The sequence below is a fragment of the Rousettus aegyptiacus genome, unplaced genomic scaffold (genome assembly GCF_014176215.1).
Source record: "Rousettus aegyptiacus isolate mRouAeg1 unplaced genomic scaffold, mRouAeg1.p scaffold_m13_p_1, whole genome shotgun sequence".
Classification (NCBI taxonomy): Eukaryota; Metazoa; Chordata; class Mammalia; order Chiroptera; family Pteropodidae; genus Rousettus; species Rousettus aegyptiacus.
Window position 1 is genome coordinate 31,198,926 of NW_023416284.1, and position 19,440 is coordinate 31,218,365.

Sequence of the window (19,440 nt, forward strand, 5' to 3'; positions counted from 1 at the left end):
TGGCCTGTTCTGACTAATACAACGGCTTCTTGAATGAATGAAGATCCAAGCACCATGACTTAGAAAGCACAGCAGGCCTAGAAGTATCCGGGAGAATACCTAACTCCATCCAGGGAGTCAGGGAGAGTTTTTCAGAAAAGGTGACATTTGACCATGGCCAAGTGGGAGGTCACCAGGAGGGAGAAGCCTGGACAGAGGCGGATCAGTCTGAAAGGGCAAACCGCATTGGGGAAGAGCTGCATGTGGCACTGGTCAGCAGAACAAGCTCTGTGCGGTGGGGGACCGGGCTATGACAAGGTCAGGGGAGCGTGGGACATGGATGGCCCCGAATGCTGGTCAAAGTATCTCGGAATTTATCCCGAGGGCAATGGGGGGCCTGATAGTGTCATGTTTAGCTCTCAGGGTCCCACACATTGTCTGCCCGGCATGAGGGTAATTTTCCTCAAGGCCTAGAATCAAGGCAGAATGCCCTGGGCTGGACTCAAGCCCAAGCTCTGAGTAATTGTGGACTTTTCTCTCCCTGGGCTTTAATTTCCCCAGATGCTGAGCTGAGCCTCCTGGAGGCCTCCCTGTTCTTCCAGATTCTACACACACCAGGTTTAAGTGCTCCTCTTGATAATTTCATAACCCAACAACTAATGAGTGGTGCCGGCTTTGGACAAGTCTCTTTCCCTCTCTGAATCTCAGTTTCCCCATCTGTAAAATGGGGATCCCAACAGCTTTTGCTTGCCATGGCTGGAGAGATTGCCTACACCTGGCTCACAGTAGGTGTCTAATACATGCCTGGTGGGTACATATGGGCCCAGCCTTGGGAACTGGTGACCCAGAGGCTGTCTGGGCTGGAGGAGGGGAGGGAGCCTCACCTGGGACGTGTCATGGTTGAAGATGACGGCATTGAGGTCCCCACAGTTGTAGTGCTTAATGAGGTCCTCTGTGGTGTAGGGTGCCTGCAGGCTTCCGGCCCGCACACTCTCGTGCTGCAGCAGAGTCTGGTTCAGGGCAAACAGCACCTGGGCAGAGGAAAGAGAGAGAAATAAGGACTGTGCTCAGGGACCTGGCCAAGGTCTCTGACACCTCCGGGACTGGTGCGCTTCCCTCTGGACTTTGGGTAACAGGCCCCGAAACGGAGAAGGTGTGTGGGGCCGGCACCAGCTGGCGCAGGCTGAGTGTTTCCACACTTCCCGCTACTTACTCCCTGGCCTCTGGACACATGCAGCCTGCTCTCACTCATCTCCTGCTTTCTGCCCACACTGGTCCCAAGGCCGGCTCTGGGTGACAACATCTTATCTAACGATGTGGCAGAATGAGAACTGCAGTGTGTCTGGGTTTTTGAATGATGGGTGAGTTTTTCCTTTGGATTCCTTTCTTTCCCTGTGCTTAGAAAAGTTCTAGAATGAGCAAAGATGACTCATTTTATAATCAAGAGCACCCCCAAACAAAGCAAAACAAACAAATAAACAAAACACACAAAAAGCCCACTTCGATATCACGCCTCAACCGAAATGCCACCTGCTCCAGAAGCCATCCTCACACCGGGCAAAGGCCTAGGAGCTGAGCCCCTCCGAGCTCACCTAGCATGTGTTTCCTCAAGCCCCTCGGTGTTCCGGGCCACCATGCTGGGCTCTGGGGGTACAGCTGTGTCCCGGGTAGACCCAGGCATCGGAATCACTTGGTATATTATATAGAATATCAGATGCCAAGGCCCCAACCTTGGGATCAGAATCTCTGAGGTTGAGCCCAGGATGTGTATTTTTAACAGGCTCCTTGGGAACTTCTCTACAGCTTGATTGCTTCTGGCATTTGGGAACCACGGCTGTAATGGAATATGGCTTGCCTGAGGTAGAAGGGCCGTGAGAGATGATCTAAAATGTCCCATTTTAGATGAGGAAACTGAGGCCCAGGAGGAGAAGGAACTCGCTCAATTTTTGTCTGCATTTGGGGCACACCAGCACCACATGGCAGAAGTTCCTACCAAGTGGCATCAGACACATTGCTCCAGAACACATAATGCGAGCAGAAAGGCTCACGCAGTAGTTACGTGAAAGCTGGCCCAAGTACTGTCATGGGCAATGGGGCCAAGCTTGTGCTTGTGTGACCACCTCCACCCATCTCCTCCTCCCACTTGTTTCTGGCAGGCAGGAGAGTTGGATTGCGCTGAGATGTAGTAACCCGGGCTGCTCCCCCTAATGAGCTGGCTGGAGATGAGGTCAGACCCCGCCATCCCACCTCTGGGCCTTCTCCAGGCTCTGACCATCACCCCTGAAATCTGATCTGCAGCCACCTGGTGCAGGGTGTTGATGGCAGCATGGTGGCTGGGGATGGATCACAGGAGGCAGTGGCCCTGTTGCTGAGGACATTGCTAAGGCAACAAGCACTTCCTCCTTCATGGCACATGCCTTGGATGAAAGCATCCGTGTCAAGCTGGAGCGCTCTGCTCTCCTCCTCTGGGGGCTGGGACACACAGACTTCCTGTGACCACATCTTGCCCTGATCCTTCTCAGGGCCGGCCTGGCCAAGCAGCATCTACCCTGTGGTGAGGTCATTTGCTTAGGCACCCAGAAGACTTGCCTCAAGGAAAATGGCTCTCCTGGACCTTCCTAACCACATGAAGTCACTTCCTCAGTCATGCGGCCCTCATGGAGCTCGGAGGTGTTCTAGTGAATTAAGCACGTTACAATCTTCGGGGTGCTAAGAACAATTCTGGCATGTAGAAAGTGCTGGATAAATGCTTGCTAAATAATATGGACAAAAACAGTTAGATCTAAGACTTTCTAGATTGGAGCTGGAAGGGCTTGTAAAGGTCACTTGGTCCAGTGGTTTTTCAACCGTTTTTAGCCACAGAATTCTTTGTTTGTGTGTTTATTTGTTTTTTGTTATCATTGTTTTCCAAAGGGAACGTAACCTTGGAATTCAAAATGTAGAGCAAATAAAAATGAAAACTTCTCTGACTGACATAAGGGACGCAGGCTGGAACCTGAAGTCCCGCTGGTTCAAAGTCCCCCTGCAGCAAAGACACCCAAAGCTTCTCTGTGGAACCCATAGGTACCCCTGGAGCCCAGCTGAGAACCACTAATCTCATTCTAAGTTCTCATCATATAGAAGAGGAGAGGAGACAGGGCCCCGGAGAGTGGGCAGGATGGGCTTACTCAAGGCTACACAGTGAGCAGGGGCAAAGTGAGCTCACACCCAGGTCTCCTGACACCGAGCCCAGGATGCTTTGCAGTGCCCTGGGCCATGGGGCTGGATTTCTGGAAGTTCGCAGTCCACATTGATCCCACTTACAGTGTCATACCCATTTTCTTTCTGGAGCCTTGTGAAATAGCCAGAAATGGCCAGGGAGCCTTTATTATTAGCTTGTTACAGATCACTGAAGAGGCATTCCCAACGTGGCACAGTTGAGTGTGGCGGGCTGTGACCAAACCCAAGCCTGTCATCCCGGACTCCCCCAACCCCTGGCAGGGTTTGGTGCCTCCCACAGACCCCTGTGCTTCCCTTGATCTTGGCACTTATCTCATCAAGTGTCCATTTCAGATAATTTGCTGTTCCCTGCCTGTCTAGACCAAGAGTCTGGTGCAGGTGGGAAGCCTGCCTCTGTGCTCACTGTTGGACCACAGACATTCAGGAACTGCTTCAGAAGGAAGGAGGCTGCCCCTGAATCATAGGTCTCTATCCCCATACCCCCTGCCTTGTATCCATCCTTTGCAATTTATGAGGCAGTCCTCATCCATTCATTACTAGGATCACTATTTTTATTGAGCACTTATTATGTGTCAGGAACCCTTTAAGCTCATATTAATTTATTTAACCTTTACAATATCGCTGAGGTAGGTCTAGTATCGGTCCCATTTAATGGATTAAACACACACACACACACACACACACACACACACACACACACACACACCTGCAGCAAAGAGACATTAAGTAAGTCACCCAAAGTGAAAAGGCTAGAGAGGGGTGGGGTGTGCACTTGGGCCTGGGTAGTCTAATCGTGGAACGCTCCACTTGGTTTACCACTGCCCACTGGGGCCTCCCTCTGCTCTCCCTGGGAGACGGCCAGCAGGGATGGTGTCCCTATTACAGATGGGAAACCAAAGAAGCAGAGGGGAAGGACAGGCCCAAGGCCTCACAGCTTGTAAAGGACAGAGCTGGGATTTGAATGCTCATGAAGGAGCTCATTTTACTTCGGAGTCCTGGACCTGGCTCCAGACCAGGTCCCCATGTCTCAGACTCCAAAGTAAAATGAGCTCCTTCATGAGCATTCTTAGTGCTTCCAACAGACATAGGAAAATTGCACTCATTCATTCATTCTTTCATTCATTCAACAAACATTTACCTTCTGTTGTTTCTCTGCAGGGATCTGTGGTTGGTTATTAATTGGGCTTGGTTTCTATCCACATGGAGCTCATTTTAGAGGCAGATTTGCCAATTGGCCATGACAGTAGAGGGCGGTAAGTGGGGCCTCTAGGCCCTGTACAGAAGAAGCACCTTGTATTGATTGCTGCCTCCCTCCCGTTCACGCTGAATTCCCAAGCCCGCATTGCTCCCAGACTTCTAGGCCTCCATGCCTCTGTTCCCGGCCACTTACGAATAACAAACCCTGCTCGCCTGCACGTAGCCTTGGTGGCACACTCTAGGATAATGTTTACAATAAAGCTTTGACATGGAATAACAAACATCAGGTGAAGGCTAAAGCCGCCTCATTCTCCCTGGATGGCTGTGTGGCAGGCCCTGAGTATCCTGGTGGCCCCCCTTACCAGTGCTCCCTGGCCAGGAGCTGGCCCACGGTGTCTGCTGAGTGTAGGCCCAGAATTTAAACACATCTTCAAACATGGCCCTAGGATGGAGTGAGGCAGGCGCCAGGAGGGTGGGGACAGGTTTATTGTTCCAGATTAGTCTAGTAAACAGTCTTAAATGGACTGGAATGGCGAACACAGAAGCCTTGTGTTCACTTGACAGCTCAGCAACGTCACTGCATTGTGAGGGGAAGGCAGCTGGGCCCCCTTTGTTAAGAAAGATGTTGGGACCCAAGGCTCCTTTGGACAGGCTTGGCTCTGAAGCTGGGGCTCTGACGTGGGCAATGGGTACTTCTCACAGGGAAACCACAGCAAAGGCCCCAACCCACTCAGCAATGCTTACTGAGCACCTGCCACGTTCCAGGGCCCGTTCTAGATGCAGGGGATTTAGTCAGGGACAAAATGGACCCAAATCCTGCTCTCATGGAGCTTACCTGTTAGAGGGGAAAACACAGAATAAATAAAATGATCAGTAAAATATTAATATTTAGAATGTTAGAGACACAACAATGATCCCATTGAGCTGGAGGTTCAGACTGCTTCCTAGCCATGTAAGACTCCTCAGGCCTCTGTATCAATAGGCAAAGAACAGAGTTAGTGTGCTGGCTGGGGTGACTGATCCTGACTGCCAGGGTGAGCTGGACTGCTGTTCCACAAAGGAGATGAGGAAGAGTAAGTCTGGAGTACAGCAGATCCCTCAGGGGAGAGGTCCCCAACCCCCGGGCCATGGACCAGTACTGGTCTGTGCCCAGTTAGGAACTGGACCACACAACAGGAGGTGAGCAGCAGGTGAGCCAGAGAAGCTTCATCTGTATTTACAGCTGCTCCCCAGCACTGGTTCAGCTCCACCTCAGATGATCAAGCATTAGAATCTCTTAGGAGCACCTGTCCCTGGTGCCAAAAAGTTGGGGACTGCTGCTTAGGGTGTCTCTTCATGTCATCACACCCTGTGCTTAACTGACATCAATGGAAAACTACAACAATCTAATCCAGACAGGACTACTAATGGCCCAAAACCTTCCGGAATGAAGGTTTAAGTCACCCCGCCAGGTAAAGAACCATGACTGGCTGAGATGTTTGCAGAAGGCAAAGGAAGTACAGTAATGGTAGCGGTAATGGAAGAAGGTGGTTATAAATACCAGCTATGCCCATGGGACCAGTTACAGAAACAAGGACTCTTGTTGTCAGGACTATTTCTTATTTTGTTAAGAATGTGTGTGCGTGTGTGTAAAGTCTTTGTTTTCTTCTCTTTTTTCTTTTCTTGTCCTCATTGCGTAACATGAGATATATTGACTTTATATCAGAATATTTAAGTACTGCTAACTTTACATCATATATGTAAGTTATGGGATATCGAGTTTACATCCTCTTCTGTGGAAGCCATTATAATGTACATTTGGATGTACACAAGATCGTTAAATCATTTCAGGCAGAATCGTGTCCTTGTCAGTGTTGATTAAGTATGATTTAAAGAAATGTGCATGGGTGCCAAGTTGACAAGGGGTAAACTTATGATGGTTAATTTTATTTGTCAACCTGGCTAGGCCATGGTACCCCGATATTTGGTCAAACATTATTCTAGATGTTTCTGTAAAGATACTTTTAAGGTAAGATTAACATTTAAATCGGTAGGCTTTAAGGAAAGTAGATTAAGCTCCATTATAATTGAATGAGGGTGGGCTTCATCCAACAAATTGAAGGCCTTAATGGAAAAAAAGACCAACTTCTCTCGAGGAAGGGAATTCTGCCCTTAGACTGCCTTTGGGCATGAACCACAGCATCTACCCCTCTTCCCTGGGTTTCCAGCCTGCTCTGCAGATTTTGAACTTGCCAGCCTCCACGATGTGAGAGCCAATTCCTTAAAGTAAATTAATGTACGGATTTAAGTATGTCTGTCTGTCTGTCTGTCTGTCTATATATCCTATTGGTTCTGTTTCTCCAAGGAACTCCGACAAATACAGTATGCATTACACATAGAAAGTGAAGCAGGAAAGGGGCGAGGAGTGACGAGAGAAGGGGGAACAGAGGTGCGTAGGCCCCATACCCATGTGAGGAGGAGCAGAGGCCAGGGTGACTGGAGCTGAGCGAACGAGGAAGCGAGTGACGTTAGATGAAGTCAATTGATTAGCAAACAAGGTTCCATGAGCCATTGTAAGGATATTGAGAAACGATCCCACACCATAATCTTTTTGGAGAAGGGGATCATTATGCCCGCATGACAAATGAGGAAACCGAGGCCTTGAGATAGTGAAGTCACTTGCCCAAGGTCTCACACTGAAGAAATGGAGCAAGGATTCACACACAGGTCCAGCTGACAGGTCCTGGTTCTTTCTGATGCCCCTAGTCTCCACCCACCAAGCCACCTCCATCCAACCACTGGCAGGACAGATGGACATAGACAAACAAGTAGGGGCCAGTGTTTGAGGCCCAAATTCAGTCAGTTGGGAAGCAGGAGGGGTGCTAGAATGTTAGCCCTAGGGTCTGGTCAGAGATGACATATGAGGAGAGGAAAGAGGTCGCCATTCCCAAGGTAACCCCACCTGGACCATGGCCTCTCCTCAGTGTTTTCACTCCTTGTCTTGGACTGACGGAACCTTGTTCAGACCCTCATTTGTGCCAAGCTCTTCATTCCAGCCTCAAGACCTTCCCCTTGCCCTCCTTCGGCCTGAGATCCTCTTTCCACATACCTTTCACACTTCCCTTTCACCTGGCTGCAGATGTTCTTTCTTTAGGAGGACTACGTTGGGCCATGTACTGGGCAGGTCCCTGTTTAGTGCCCCGCAAACATCTAACATTTTCTGGACCATTGCACTCCCCCTGCCTCATTACTGTGTAATGCTTGCCCTTCCTGCTCAACAGTGACACTCCAAGGGCAGGCAAATCATTTGTCTTTGTGGCTCTTTCTCCAGCAGACAGCACAGTGCCTGACTTACATAGTAAATGCTTCATAAATACTTGTAGAATGAATGAATGAATGAATGAAAAGCTGAACGAGTCACTCATCCCATTATCCCATCCCAAGCAGCTCCCTGCCAGGACCCAGTGCTCTCAGGACACAAAACTAACAGTTGAGCCCCCTGGACCCTGGCCACAGCAGTCTGTCAATGCCCTAGGTTGGGAAGAAGAGTAGCTCTGCCTGGCAGGAAGACTTCCCCAGCTGGGGGATATTTCCTCAAAGGTTAGAGTATACCAGGCTTTGGCTAAGTTTTATTTATTTATTCTCCTTGCCCCGACAACTTCCCTGCTTCCTGCTCAGTATCCTGAGTCCCCCAGGGCCTGCGGCACAGAATCCTGTCTCCAGACACTGGGCTACTAAGCAGCAGGCATCCAAGTAAACACAGGTTTCCTGGAGCCAGGGCTGGCTCTGGGCTGAGAGGCAGGACCAGGAGGATCTAGTCACCAGCTGAATCTCGACAACAAAGCCCTGGGCAAGTCACTTTTCTTCCCCAGGCCCTGTTTTACCCACCCATGAAAAGGACCAAATTACACACTCATTGAACAAATGTTTACTGAACACTTAGGTACTGGATATTGTTCTAGGCCCTGGAGATATAGCAGTAAACACAACAAATAAAGGTCCTTGCCCTAAAGGAGCTTTCATTCCAGTAAGAGGAAGCTGGCAACAAACAAAAACGACTAGTAAAACATCTATGCTAGGGAGTTATCACTGTGAAGGAGAAAAAAAGACAAGGAATATAGGAAGTGTGTGTGTGTGTGTGTGTGTGTGTGTGTGTGTGTGTGTGTGTGTGTCTGTCTGTCTGTCTTGGTGGCTGACATTCTAGATGTGATGTCCAGGAAGGGCACAATGCGAAGTGACATTTAAGAAGACATCTGCTGGAGATGAGGGAGGCGGTCATGTGGATATCTGAGAACAGAGTGTTCTGGGCAGAGGGAACAGCAAGTGCAAAGGCCCTGAGGTAGTGCAAGCCTGACGGGTGTGAGGAGCAGGAAGGAGACCAGTGTGGCTGGAGAGGGGTGAGCGAGGGGAAACTAGTAGGTGAGGTCTGTCTCAGGCAGGGACCCAAGAGAAATTGGATGGTGCTTTACCAGTGAAATGAGCTCCCATGAAGTAAGTTCAACTGAAAGGATAGTTGAAGTATGCTGAACGACGGGAATACTCGGAGGTGTGGACAGGGAATGGTGGAGCAGGAGCCGCAGCAGCAGTGGAAAGATTCTTTCCCCTAAGCCTTAAAGGGAATGGCGTAGGGTGTCAGGGACCTGAACCTGCTCAGAGCCACAGGCTTGGGAGGGGAGCACGCACAGCTGCGACTCCCTGGCCTGGACCACAGTGGCCTGCAGGGCGGAGGGAGTGAGTGGGAGCAAGAACTGTCTCAACTTCCTTCCCCTCCTGCTGTGCTTCCTATTGGATTTAGCATAAGGGAGTCCAGGGGATGTCACATCAGTTCAGGTGCAGAGCAGGAGAGCAGAGGGTCTCTCTGGAGAGGTGAAGGGGGATTTCTAGGACGTGGTTAGAGAGGTACAGTGGGTGAGCTGTGGGGGCACGTCTCATTGGGCCAGTGGGCCTCGAAGACCTCTGGCTTCTGCTTGAGTGAGATGGGAATCCTGGAGAGTGTGAGCAGAGGACTGCTGTGGTAGCTGTGTTGATGTAGAATTCAGGGAGGCAAGAGTAAAGCAAGAGATCAGACGGAGGATGAAAGCAGCTCTGTCTTCCTCCTGAAGGGGGAGGAGCCGTGCTTGCTCCTCCCTCATCCTCACCACACCCTATCCCAAACCCTTAGCCACAACCCAAAGAACCATTGACTTGGCCTCTTGCACAGATGTTCCTTGCTCTGTGCACGCCCACCCGTTGGACCCCGGCGGTGCCGGCCACATCCTCCATTTGCCCTGCAGTGTGGGCTGGCGGAGCTCTCTGTGCTTTCCTGGGCAGGCAGCTGAGACTGACTCACCCTAGCTTTCTTTCCTTCTTTTCTCTGAATGCCGAGTTTCTCCACCCAAAGACCACCCTTAAAGATCCCAGCTTTCCTCTTCTGTCCTTCAAGTCATGCCAGGAAATGCTCATAAATCCAGAGCCACCCACATGTGGAGATTAGCATTCTGCTGGGTAGGGAGGTTGATAGCTGGGCTGAGTCTGGGTGGGAGGAGCAGGCAGAAGCTTGGGGTCTCTAGGAAAGGAGTTCATGTGGGGTCTGCCCTGTTGGAGGGCAAAGGGGTCCCTTGGTTTTCAGTTTTAGGCACAGATGGGCCCGAGGGAGGCTGGAGATCCAGATTATGGTGCTGCAGGCTCTGACCCAGACCAGTGTGGAACCCGCTCTCCAGGTCACCAGACCCTGGCTGAAACACGAGGGTGTGGGAGTATCTCTCAGCTCTGGACATTGTGCTTTATGAGCCCAACTTTGAGGGGCATGACACCCCACCGTCTCAAGATTTAAACAGGCCACAGGTCCAGACACTTTGCATATGAAAACTCATTTATTCTTTCTAACAGCCCTGTAAGGCCAATATTCCTGACCCCATTTTACAGACGGGGAAACCAAGGTTCGGAGAAGGAAATGACATCCCACGCTCTCCTACTGTTGGGGCTCCTTGGCCCAGGGCCTTAGCTCTGCCCAGGCTTAATGCACTGAGCCCTCCCTGCCTCTGGTGGCAACTATTTGATACCTATGTGGATCTTTTTTTTTTTTTTTTTTCTCCCCAGTAACCACGTCTGATCTCCTAATTCGAATATACACTGTGCATGGAGAAAAAAGAACAAAACGTATTAGAACATTCTAGAGAATCGTTTAGGCTGCTGGCCTATTCTCAGTTATAAAGCTTTGAGGAACTCTGAGGTGGTAGAGGAGATAGACTGACGCGAGTATAAAACCAAGTGATGAGTTATTGATAAAAGAAAAAAAACAACAGGGCCTTTGGGGCTTCAGAGGGAATTTCTGACACGTCCTTGGAGTCAGTGAAGGAATCAGGCTGTAAGCTGGGCTCTATGGGATGAGTGGGGTTGAAAGGGGCGCACGGAAGTGGGTAGCATGTTTAAAGATGTGTCAGGAGTCGGACCAGGAGGGGATCCAGTGAAGGGCTTCCAAACTCAGGCCGTGGGCTCTGCACTCTACTCAACAGGAGCAGTTGGCCCTTCTCTGCCTGATCTTCAGACACTGGTCTTGTGGCCTGTGGAGGCTGAAATGGATGGGGACCCACAGATGAGCAAACAGGCATACGGAGGAAGGATGGTCTACACAGTAGGTGATTGGTTGGCAGTGGCCCTGGTTACCATCATCATCGTTATTATTATGAAGTGGCTGCATCCTTCGGTTGGAAGTGTGCAGTTTTTATTTTTCCTGCTGTGTCAGACCTGCTTGCTGACACAGCTGCCTAGACTTCAAAAGGCAAGTCTCCATTTTCATTTGCAAAATCAGTATGAAATTCCTAGAGGGCTTGTCTAATTCCTTCTGGTCTGACCACACAGCAATTACCAATTTGCAGGGAGGAGGGGGGCGTCTCACAGGCCCTCCAGCAGTGTGGGGACCTCCGCTCTGCCTTGGTCCTGGGCAGCAGCCAGGGAGGACAGGATTGGAGCAGGCACCTCCAGGTGGCCTGGGGTGGGAAGAGAGGGGCTGGCTCTGGGAACACTCCATGCTGGTGAGTGAAATCGTTTGTCTGCTAAACCACACGCTACCAAGTGCTTCAGACATGAACATTGCATAGCAACAAAAAGGGCAGGACTCTGACCCAGGTTCAAATACGGATCCCGCTACGTGCAGGCTGTGCAAAGTTCCTGTTCTGGCTCTTTTGGTGGAGTTTCTATGAGAACATGGGACAAGCCCTTCTCTTCTCTGGGCCTCAGTTCATCCATCTGCCAAGTGAGGAGAATAATATTTGTCTTCTTTGCCTAGTGAGCTAGCATTCTAAAAACCGTGTAAAGCATTACTCTCTTTCCTTAAGGCATTTTGAGAAACTTCTGTTCCCTAAGCAGCAGTGAGATGGCTCTGAGGATTCAGCTTGAGTGGAATGGATTTTCATTCGCTCCTCCGTGTTCAATATAGATTGATTCCAGGCCCTGTGTTGGGTGTTGGGGCCAGGGAACCAAATCAGCACCATTTCTATGCTCAAGGATGTCAAGGTCAGGGGCGGGGTGGAGCAAGGAAAGAGATACCCAAGGAAGGCTTGCAAAAAGATGCTAACGTCACTCCTGAAAACTGGGCTCGGCGATGGACACAGCAGAAGGACAGACTCTGCTGCCGGGGGAGGACAACATATTGGATTGCCAGAGGAGGCGATGCTGCAGGGACGTGTGGTAGCAACGTGCAGTTATCATGCAGAAGAGCAAGAAAAGAAATTCCAGGGAGTGTCAACACCCATGCAAAGGCTGGGAGAAGCTGGCAAGTTCAGGGAAATGGGATGACTCCGGTGGACTGGAGGGTAGCATGTGGCTGGTGGGAGGTATGAAATGGGACCGGAGCAGGGAGCAGAGGTGGGATCCGGAGCTCTGATTTTCTCTGAAAGACCACAGGAAGCCACTGAAGTTATGAAGCAGGGATTCACCGATTCGGCTTTCGGTTTAGAAGCTGCCCTCTGGCTGCTGTGTGGAGAAAGGATCAGAGGAGCACATACTGTAGGAAGGAGACAGTCTTAGCTTTCTCCCAGCCAGGAGAGGCGAGGAGGCCCCACCTGGGCCTGGGGGACTTGGGGATGCATGGAAGAGGCGAAGGCAGGCAAATCTTTCCTGGCTTGGATGTTCTCAACCCTCCAACTCAGGGCTCTGAGTCTCTCCCCTTGCACACACTTCACCCTCTCCCTGCCTCAAATTTCGGGGCTGGGACCCACCCCATCTTCTCCTCCACTTCAGAAAGCCTTGAATCCCACTCAGGGAAGTAGGTGGGCAGAGGAAGACCAGGTCCAGAATGGCAGGAAGGAAAGAAGACTGCCTGGGTCTGTCATGGGACCTGTGGCCTTGACAGTCAGGATGGAAACTTGTTAGAGTACATCAAAGGAGACAGCTACATAGAACTTGACCTCACAGACAAAACTAAAATGCAGTCCCAACTTCTCCCACTTTTTGCCTGCTCCAAGTCACAGGAGTCACTTCCTGGCAGCAGGATGGGAGAGTTGGAGACTTTGACTCTTCCAAGAGAACATCAGGTGAGGGAGGGTCCTTAGAGGACACCGAGGCCCAGAGAGGGCGGGAAGGTACCCAAAGCCACAGAGCAAGCTTCAGGACGCAGGCGAAGGCAGGAATGAGGCATCTGCCTGCTTTACTTGGGTAGCTTGAGATTCCTATGCCCCTTATCCCTTCCTTACCCCCACCACAGAAAGGGAAAATGTTTTTAGACCCGAGGCAAAAGAATGTGGAACTGAAATCTGAGCCTTGGGTCTTGGGAAAAGAATACAGAAAAGTCAGACATATTCTGGATGAGCTAAGATCTGCTTACACTGCAGATGGGAAATACTCAATGCCGTCCAAGTCCTTCTTGCTGTATAGGTCTGACCTGGGAGATCAGGCTGAGTGTGAGCTATGGGAGCAGAGAAGGACCCCCAAAAGTGCTGGTTAAAAGGCTAGTCTGCTTCTAGGATCCATCATGGGCAGAAGGAGTCCTCTGCCTGCCACCTTTCTCCAGGTCCTCAGACCCAAGCTGGCATTCCACTGCTCGGCCTGGACCTGCCATCAAGGCCCTACCAGGTCAGGGGCAGGGGACCCTGTTGGCATCAACTCGTCCACACCCACACATCCATTTTGCTCTGCCTAGAAGCTCGCTTTCTCAAAGAAGGCCTCCCTTCAGCTCCAGTCCGTATTTGTCTCCTTTTGTCAGCATCTGCAATAGGGAGAGCCAGGGTTCAAAACCAGTAAGTGTGCTTTTCAACAATAAGAGGGAAGCAGCATTTTGGGAGCCCAGACTTGGAACCAGAGCTGGGAAAAGCCTGAATGCGGGCCCCGGCCTCGGCATTAGGAGGGGCCTCCAAAATTGGGCAGTCCTGGGGTTCTCAGCCGCAGCGTTTCTTTTCAAAGTCCACTTCCCTCTAGGTTCTTGTCACATCGATGTCCTTGGGGGACATACTGCAGTTACAGGGAGAACTGTGGTTGTAGTGCCGGGGAGCGCACTCCCTGCCTGGCAGGCCCAGGCCACAGCAGTACTCTTATGAGGACTGTGGGAAGGACCTTTTTTATTAGGTCCTGACGTTTGCCTCCTGGAAGCTTTATCTCCTGCCGGAGGAGCCAACCAGCTTCGGAGACTGGCATCCATTCCCCTGGAGATGAGGGCCCAGTGCCTTCATAGGACATGAAAGGGGCCCCTCGCTGCCCTCCCCCTTGGCCACACCCAGGCCCAGGAGTAGGGCCCAGGAGCAGGCCCGGGAGGTCAGCAAGCCTGGGAGGCTCCCCCTCAGCTCCTCAGCCCCCCTTTGAAGGGGATCAGGTTCCCCCACAAACATAATTGAACAAAAATATGAGAGAGAAAAGGTCTTTGTTCTCCCATTTACAGCGTCAGAAAATATGTAACAAATTAGCCGTTTATGAGGTAAGAGAACAGGGCTGTGCGCTGCGGCCTGGAGGCAGGGCTGCCGTACAAGGGGGCCTTTCAGCGCGCTGAGTGTGGGGGGCAGCCAAGCCCGGGAAGGACGGGCTCTGCCCCAGGCCTGCCTGCTTGCCTGCGAGCACGGCCTGGCACCGGCAGGACGGAGGGAGGCCCCATCTGACCCCCTGGCTTGGACTGGGTGAAGCTTGGCAAATGGAAACATGGCGCCAACCAGTCAATGATGAATACAGCTTTTGGCAGTTCAGGCAGCCAGCAAGTGGGAGTGGGGACCTGAGGCCTGGCTTCCCAACCTGCCTCTGACCGGTTCCCCGGAGTGACCCCGAGTGATTTCCTCTCCTTGTAGGGAGCTGCTTTTCCATCTCTAACAGGAAGGTGTTGTTGACAATGATCTCTCGGGGCTCCTCGGATGCCCGTCTAGCTGTGGGAAGGCCTCTGTGGTGTCCCTGCTGATTTCACTGAACCTTAGGAGTGGGGAGGTGGTTCTTGGCATTGCACAGAGTTTTTCTCTCAAATACCTTTGATTTTTCTTCCAGGGTTTGAGCAAAAATTCCAGCTGAAGCATCGAACACAGGATGTCATTAAGGCCAAGGGGAGGGGGCGTATGTGGAACTGGTAAGGGAGTGGCTGGCTCAGCATGGAGATGGGAGAAAACTTCTCTCTTGTACCTTGTCCTGGCCTTTCTTTGCTTCACCATTATGTTCAGAAGAGCAAAGGGCTGGGCTAAGAACATTTCGAAAGAGATTCTTTGGGCTATCCGGCTTGGTGATTTTCAGAGCCGGGCTTGAACATCCTCTGCCTTTATCTATGACCTTGGCAGTTGACAAGTCCATCACTCACATTCAATGGCTTTGACATCCCATGACTTGGCATTTCTGATTCCGTGGTCGCACCATGCGTTTCTCGGGCCTGCGTCTTCCCGGGGCTAGGCACGTGGCCAGCCAGTAAGGCCCTGCAGGCCCGCGGGGTGGGCTTGTCCCCTGTAGCCATGGTGTGGGACGCCTGTCTGTGTCACGCAGGCTGTGCTCCAGCCCCGCCTGCACTCTCCTCTCCAGTCGCACAGGGGCAGGAGGCTCACGGCGGCCAGGACCTCCGAGAGCAGATGCTGGTGAGATCACGGTTCCGTGCCAGTCTGGTGTAAGGAATCCTCAAGAAAATGGGGTGCTGGGCTTCAGCATGAATATCCTGAGTGTTTCGTCTGTAGTCACAAACACATCGCTTTCCTGGATCTGATTTTATTTATTTTGATTGGATCTTAACAGTTCTTTACAAGGCTGAAACTGAAGCCGCCTGAGGTCCCCGAGAGACTTGCTAAAACTTCAACTGCACCCAGTTTAGCAGAGCAACTTGAAAGTCAATCAGCGGTGAGGGACAATCTGCCTCATTATTTCCAGCCCTGGAATTTGGCAGCAGATGGAATTCTGGGCCTGGTGTGGACGCGGCCCTGGCCGATGAACACAGCAGGGTCTGTCGCCCCTGGGTATGTCCGTGCAGGGTCTGGGGTTGGACAGGCTGATATTCCCTCTGAGTGTGGGTGGTGCCAGGAAGGATTTCCCGCTGGGGGGGCAGGGGGAAGGGTGACAAGGCCCCCCAACCCCATGTTCAAAACTGCTGCTCTAGACCTGCGTAGGTTAATCCTTTAGATACAGGATTCCTATCACCCATGCCGGTCAGGCCCTGGCTAGGTTCTGGGGAAGCAGGGGTGGAACTGGACTTGTTTGCTCTCCTTCGGGATGCAGACCAGAGCCACTGGGGTAAATTCTTACAGGAAGCGTCAAGGAACACACCAGAGGGAGCAGTCGAGGCTGATGTCTTCTCCATGAAGCCTCACTTTTACAATGAGGTCCACTTTGAACCCTTGACTTAAAACAGTAACCAGCCCCACCCGGGGGCTCCCATTCCCATTCATTCTGCTGTACTTTTCTCCACTTAGCATCATCTTCTCACACACGATGTTAGTCACTTGTTTATCACATCTCCTCCCACTTAGAATGTAAGACACTGCATGGGGGCAGTGATGTTTGCTCGGTCCACTAATAACTCTCCAGCCTCACTCAGCACATAACATGTGCTCAGTAAGTCTTTGTTGCATGAATGAATGAATGAACGAATGACCCGGTGGCGTTTTATTACCAATTCCTATTCCTGGGTCTCCCGAGCCTCTACCCTTCTCAGCAGCAGGGAGCTGATACCTAGAGAGGTACCACCACCAAGTCCAACTGCTCCCTTGACAGACAGGGCTCAGAGAGGGATAGGGGCCTGTCCAAAGTCACACAGCGCAGGAGCACATGTTTGGACAGACCTTAGGATGTGTCCGTAGATTCATCTGCTCTCAGAGGAGCACTCCAAGTTTTCTGGGGCACCAGGAAAGCACTCTTGCAAAAAAGAACCCCTGCAGGAAAGGGGGACCAGGAGCTCTACGCAAGGCCAGCAGCTGTGTGCAAGGCTGGAGTCCCGGCTGCTGGACTGTCTTGCTCACCTCATTCTTGCCCATCTTATCCTGCCTGTCTCTCTGCCTGTGCTCCCTCCCCATGCAGGAATAACAGGAAGTCAACAGACGCCGCTTATTACATTCTGAGAACTTTGTACATGCACACACATACAAAATCTCACTTAATTCTTCCCCAAATCTTATGGTACGTAATTATGAATATTTCATTTTGAAAACTAACAAAACCAAGGCTCAGGGAGGTGAAACAACTTGCCAAGGCCCCAGAGCGGCAGGGGGGAGTTTTGATCTCCGTGAGGTCTTTCCTTCCTCTGGGGTCTTTGTGCCTTCCCCTGCAGGCATTTGTGCCCTGTCCTGTTGTGTGTGGTGGTGCCCTGCCTCGAATTCCTTTCCCTCCCCTTTGCTCCCTTCCTTCAGAAAGTCTGCCTGAGGAGCTCAGGTTCTCACCCTGAGCTGACTGGGACATCACTGTGCGAAAAGCTCCAGGGCGTCACTTTTACCGTAAGTGCTAAATCGCAGGCAGTAAGTCAGTCATCTGAAAAGTGGGTCTAAGGAATCCCAGGGCTGTTGGAGAAGACATGGGGGATGGGAGGAGCCTGACTCAACTCAACTTGGTTTTGGGAGCAGGAATCACAGCCCCAGGTCTTGGGACTGGAAGGAACCCACCTGTTTCTGTAGGCCTGGAGGTACCCTGATAACGTCCTTGTCTGGCAGGCACTTGAGGCTGTTCCAAGCTCCCGAGCAGACTGCCACTCCAACCCCCTACCACTCTATCTTCTAGAAAGTACTTTTCACACTGAACTGGCCCCTTCCTTCCCATCTCAGACCAGCCTGCCAGTGCCCCCCCCCCCGGCCCCCGCCGCAGCCCCGAATTCATCTGTGTTCTGTGATCCTGGAAAGGCTGCAGAGATTTGGAGCAGCAACTGCTGCAGTGTGGGTCAGCCCTTCTCCAGGTGGACATCCCGCCTTGAGAACCAGTTCTCTCAGTGCCAGCACGGATCCCAGACCCCCCAACCCCGGTCACCCTCTCTGTATACCCTTCAGGCTGTCATCATCCCTCTTCAAAACCAGATGCAGACATTGGAGGAAGAAAACATTCTACAGGCTTTGGAACAATGAGGCGCCGCTGATTAACTCTCAGCCAACCAGAAAATGTAATTAACCTCGCTGCCCAACCCGAGCACTGGGTAATGTGCTCTTTCTCTCCCTCTCGAACCTTCCCGCACAGACACGCACATACACGTGCATGTGCATACTCACTCATACTCGTACTCCGAACACGCCACTGAGATCCTGCACAGTCTCGTGTAGATGCATACCTAGATAGGCACAGATGCCCAGGCACGCAGTCTCACACACATGCACACACAGACCCACACACACAGTCACACTCATAGTCACATTAACACACACTCACACACTCACATTCACAACCACACACGATCGCATCCAGTCACACATCCAAACTCACATGCAGACACACACGCTCACACACACACACTCTCACTCACTCCTCCGGTGGAGAGCCTGCTCGTCCCTAGGCCTGATCCAACTACCTCCCGTTGCTCTGGGCTCCTTTCTACCTCCCACATACAGCAGGTTCGCTCTGGGGAGAGACCCCTCCACCTCTCTACTCCAGGCATCCACAAATCTCAGAAACTGTGCAGACCCCACCTCAGGTATCTTGGGCTCAGACAGGCCCCCATGGAGCTTCCTCGTCACAGGCAGTGGGGTGGGGTGCAGACAAATCTGGCTGTGGAATCCGATCCTCCTCACTCAGGGCCCTTGGGCTGGTCCCTGGATCTCTCCAGGGCATTTCCTCATCTGTAAGATGGGGACGTCTCTCTTGCAGGGTTGCTAGGAGAGTTAGAGATAATGCACGTGCTATGCTTTTCATTTTTTAACTCTTTTAATTCCTTTAACTTTTCAGGAAGGTATTATTATCACCATTTTAAAGGTGAGGAAACTGGCATGTAGATGTTGAATAGCAAATATGGCTGTGGTCATCGTGGCATTACCTTTTCCCAAGCGGCCTTTTCAGTTTGGTTCCAGCACCCAAGGGTCAGAAAACTAATGATATGACACATTCGTGAGCACTGTTTACCGGCGATCCAGGTGTTCATAGAGGAGGAGGCTGTGGCCCCGTCATACAGAGACAGCACAACCCTGGCCACCCCCTCAGGTTCTGGAGCCAGCCCCACCTGGCCCCTGGTTTCCTAGGTGTGGGTTCTGGTCTGGTCTTGTGTTTTCTAGGCTGGTATTAGGCCCATGTGAAGAACCAGGGCTGGGTCTGGTTGTGGACAAGCAATTCCGATGACGTCACCAGGGGCTGTGCAGTCAGCATCTCATCTTGGACAGTCTGGTGAAGTCGGCCCTGGGGCACAGGACTTGCGGATGCCTGTGATTTCGGAGCCTGGGGCTGAGGTGCTTGGCCCTCTCTGAGTATCTCCAGGGTATCATCTACTCCTCCTCCCAGGGGCGAATTCCTTCCCCGCTCTGGCTCTGTGAGAACAGTGTCTGAGGGGATGCGGTGCTGGTGAGGCTTTCGGGCATTGAGTGCTAGACAGAACTGGCCTGTCGGAGCCGCCGGTGTGATCAGGTCTTGTGTTGCTCATGTGTCCCTTGAGAGACACTGGGGTTGTCTCTGGGGACTGCTGTCTGGAGACCCAGAAGGGCAGAAGTACTGAACGCATAGCTGCGTGGTGGGAGCAGATGG

General features: G+C 51.7%; 1 protein-coding gene across 2 annotated transcripts in view; it reads right to left on the reverse strand.

The window, feature by feature from the left end:
* Window positions 1-19,440, reverse strand: part of TRABD2B (TraB domain containing 2B) — a 206,182-nt gene that overhangs the window by 36,442 nt on the left and 150,300 nt on the right. For both annotated transcript variants that reach the window (XM_016151337.2, XM_016151338.2), the window contains exon 3: window positions 864-1,010. In XM_016151337.2, the coding sequence (XP_016006823.2) occupies window positions 864-1,010 (147 nt within the window). The remainder of the gene's footprint in view (window positions 1-863; window positions 1,011-19,440) is intronic.